This window comes from Octopus bimaculoides, chromosome 6 (genome assembly GCF_001194135.2).
Source record: "Octopus bimaculoides isolate UCB-OBI-ISO-001 chromosome 6, ASM119413v2, whole genome shotgun sequence".
Classification (NCBI taxonomy): Eukaryota; Metazoa; Mollusca; class Cephalopoda; order Octopoda; family Octopodidae; genus Octopus; species Octopus bimaculoides.
In genome coordinates, this window is record NC_068986.1 from 9,775,556 (window position 1) to 9,779,362 (window position 3,807).

General features: G+C 37.6%; 1 protein-coding gene across 1 annotated transcript in view; it reads right to left on the reverse strand.

Annotated features, from left to right (window-relative positions):
* Nucleotides 1-3,009, reverse strand: part of LOC106873542 (programmed cell death 6-interacting protein) — a gene marked incomplete at its 3' end in the record, with an annotated part of 75,817 nt that extends 72,808 nt beyond the window's left edge. The window contains exon 1 of the mRNA XM_052968412.1: nt 2,623-3,009. Coding sequence (XP_052824372.1) covers nt 2,623-3,009 — 387 coding nt within the window. The remainder of the gene's footprint in view (nt 1-2,622) is intronic.
* Nucleotides 3,010-3,807: the final 798 nt, after the last annotated feature.

Genomic DNA, 3,807 nt, shown 5'->3' on the forward strand with positions numbered 1-3,807 from the left:
TCTCGTCTGGCCGTAAAGCCTTTTCTGTTTGTTTTCCTGTCTTGTTTTTTGTCCGCCACTACATTCCTCCATGGCAAGATTTAATTTGTGTATACAAATTTAATTTGCGGTCCATGGGAAGAGCCGTTTTAACAATGCATCCTGCCCAGCTCTTCGAAATGCCGGTGTTAAAACGGGGGTAGCTGATGAAGTAGAATGTTCTCTATTTGGCTTGTGTGTTTTCTCGTCTACGTTTTGTTTGCAATGTCCTGTACCCAGATATGCACCTATACATACAGGTGGATGTCGGTATGCACATACCTGTACGTATATATACGTATACTCATTTACTATTTGTTTATATACATACATACATACATACATACATATACTGGGTGGTCCAAAAGTAGGTTTACAGTTATTCAACTATTTCTTTCGCATTTGTGGGGAAAAGTATGAAACCATTATTTTATGCTAATTTAGTTAATTTTGTCAAGCTCCCTTATGAAGCCTTTCCACAGCGTTTATTTGGAAGACAGGGCAGCATCGAATGGCCACCACGTTCACCTGACCTGACATGGATTTCTTTTTGGGGGTTGTTGTAAAGAACAAGATTTATGAGAAGAATCCCAAAACACTAAATGAATTAAAAGATTACATTTCTGACGCATTCACTGAAATTGATGGAGATGGGAATTTGTGCCGCGCTGTGTGTCATAGTGTTCCAAAGAGGTTCGAAGAATGTTGCAGTGTTGAAGGAGAATATTTTGAGCATCTGAGAGATTAAACATTGTCTGTTTAAGATGTGCATAAACAATATGATTGTAAGATAGAAATTTAAATGTAGTAAAATAGTTTAAAAGAAATTTAAAGTGCCTACGTGAGAACTGTAAATCTACTTTTGGGCCACCCTGTAGGTTAACTGAGGTAAGCGCACATAGGTTAACAGTCAAGGCACTGAAATATATATATTATAATAAAAAAAAAAAGGTGGGAAGCACAGTGAATGTCCTATAAGCTTTGAATACCACGTATGTTTTTTGTTTGTTATTTTTTGTACACACACACACACTTGACAATTATTTATCTCTCATACAATATCTAAATACCAAATCAATCCTTGTTAGAATCTGCTTTCTATTTCTCTTGTTTTAGCTTCAAATATGAAAAAAAAAAAATCATAAAATCTTAAAATCTAGACGAATACCGTTTATGACATGATAAGTCAATTGTAAAAGTTTTGATAGTCGTAATAGAGACATTAGTCTCTCTCTATCACCTTTCAACATAAATATATAATAAGGAACAGTAGAACAATTCAACAACATAATAGAAATAAGTTTTATTTTTGATGATGCTTGGTTATACAAATTCTGTGTCACTCAGCTTAGCAGCCACTGATTAGGTTGTAGTTTGGTAATAGAAGGTTAAGGGCTTCCTTGATGCCTGCCAGAGAAGCAAGTACCTATCACCATCGAAGGCATCGAGGTGAAGAGTGCTTCGTTGAGGAGCAAGGAGTTGTCACGTAGAAGGTCTGTCGCTCAACTCCCTAAGAAAGTGAAACTCACTCTTTAAGTACGAGTTTTACTACGCATGCGCACTCGAGGGGCTTCCGGTGGTGAAGTCCCTTGCGCATACGCAGAATAGTACTTCCTCAACGGCGGCTATAATTTTGCGCCACTACACAATTATTATTAAGACCCGCTACAAGTAATTAAATAATTTTGTTTCACTTTTTTTTTTTTTGTTTTCCCTTTATTTCTAGAAATATAAATATGTTTGGATCAGAACCAAGACCACCACGACAAAAGGATTTATAAATTTATTCGCAAGACTTGAATGGAAGCTTTGTGTAACTATCAAAATGGGAGCTTCACTTTATTAATGCCACATATTCTATGGGTCATATGAAAAACACCAAGCACTGACTAATAATAATAATAATTAATAATGATAATAATAATAATAATTAGTTCACTGGTAATGAACAGCTGATACTGTAGTACATCTCTAGCGTTATGCAAAGGCAATATTAATAATAATAATAATAATAATAATAATAATAATAAGGATGTACTTAAACAAGTGCCCCACCCCCAACTGTGTTTCCTTATAACTTCCAGAAAAATGGATATTTTTTTTAGTGAAATTTTCTAATAATACGCCTGAGATGGTGCAGGTTACTGTTATATTTTTTTGTTTCAGTCATTTGACTGCGGCCATGCTGGAGCACCGCCTTTAGTCAAGCAAATCGACCCCAGGACGTATTATTTGTAAGCCTAGTACTTATTCTATCAATCTCTTTTGCCAATCCGCCAAGTTACGAGGACGTAAACACACCATCGGTTGTCAAGCGATGTTGGGGTGACAGACACAAACATATAATTGTTGTATATAGGTGGGGATGAGCGCCACGTCTTCCGTTTTCAGGGTTTCTATGGAATACTTTTGTGCCATTTCCTTGTTGGCAAACATTACTTCCACTGTACCAAACTTCTTGCCTCTTGTCACATACACTACGTCGCTCCATATTTTCTTCAAACACTTTTCAATCTTCTCTTCTGTAAATCTTTCGATTTTTTTTTTTTTTTGTAAACAATAAGTTTTAAATATTATTGTCTTCCATTTTTTTTCTTGCATTACTTGCTCCGGTGGTTGTATTTTAACCACACTATCGTTCACTTCCATTATTTTTCTATATTTCATGTAGTCTGACTTGTTCGTCGAAAGCAGCCGGGTTCCACCCCCAGCTGCCAACGCAAAACTTTTTTTCTCCTTTCTCGCCTGCTCAGTCTGGATGCTAGGCACATCGATAATCCTTTTGGTCACAATACTTTCTGACAAAGTCGGGAAATCTTCTTGTGAAAGCTCTGACGAGCTTTCTGACACGTCTCCAAATATTTCATACATCCTGCTGTGCGCTTTGGCAACGAGGGAATCAAACATTCCTTTTTCGGGGGAATCCACTGGTTTTTCACTTGTAGTTGGCTCCTCGCCAGACAACAAAAAATTCCTCGTCTCACCAGACATTTCTGTGCCAACGCTAGGCCTCTCGCTAGACGACACTCCTCCCCCCAACGGGGGAATGAACCACCGTGTGCCTTCCACAAGCACTTAGTGCTTTCAAACAAAAACTCCAACGGTTAGAAATTTAACAGAAACAGCAGTTAATAAAAGAGTAGTTATTACAAATAATAACACCAACAAACAGCAATTCTCACCACGAACACATGTGCGACGCGTAACCAACAAACTCACAGAGACGAAATACTGCTAAGCATTTCGCCCGGCGTGCTAACATTTCTGCCAGCTCGCCGCCTATAATAATAATAATAATAATAATAATAATAATAATAATAATAATAATGGTTTCGGATCTTTTCTGTAACAGGTCCCGAAAGGATGAAAGGCAAAGTCGACCGCGGTGGAATTTGAACTCAGGACGTAAAGACGGACAAAATGTCTAGCGGTATTTCGTCCGGCGTAGGAACGATTCTGCCGACTCACTATTATTAATAATAATGGTTTCGTATTTTGGCACAAGGCCAGCAATTTCAGGGAGGGGGTAAGTTGATTACATCGACCCTGAACTCCGAAAAGATGAAAAGTGAAGTCGACCTCGGCTGAATATTAATGCTGATGACGATAATGATAATGATGATGATGATGATGATGACAATGATGATTTCATCTCTATATATAAAAATGAGAATGTGTGTCTGTCTGTCTGTCTGCCTGTTTGTCTGTTTGTGTGTGTGTGTGCTTCCCTAAAACTCGAGAACTACACAACCAATTTCATTCAAATTTTACACATGCCTTGCATAGTTC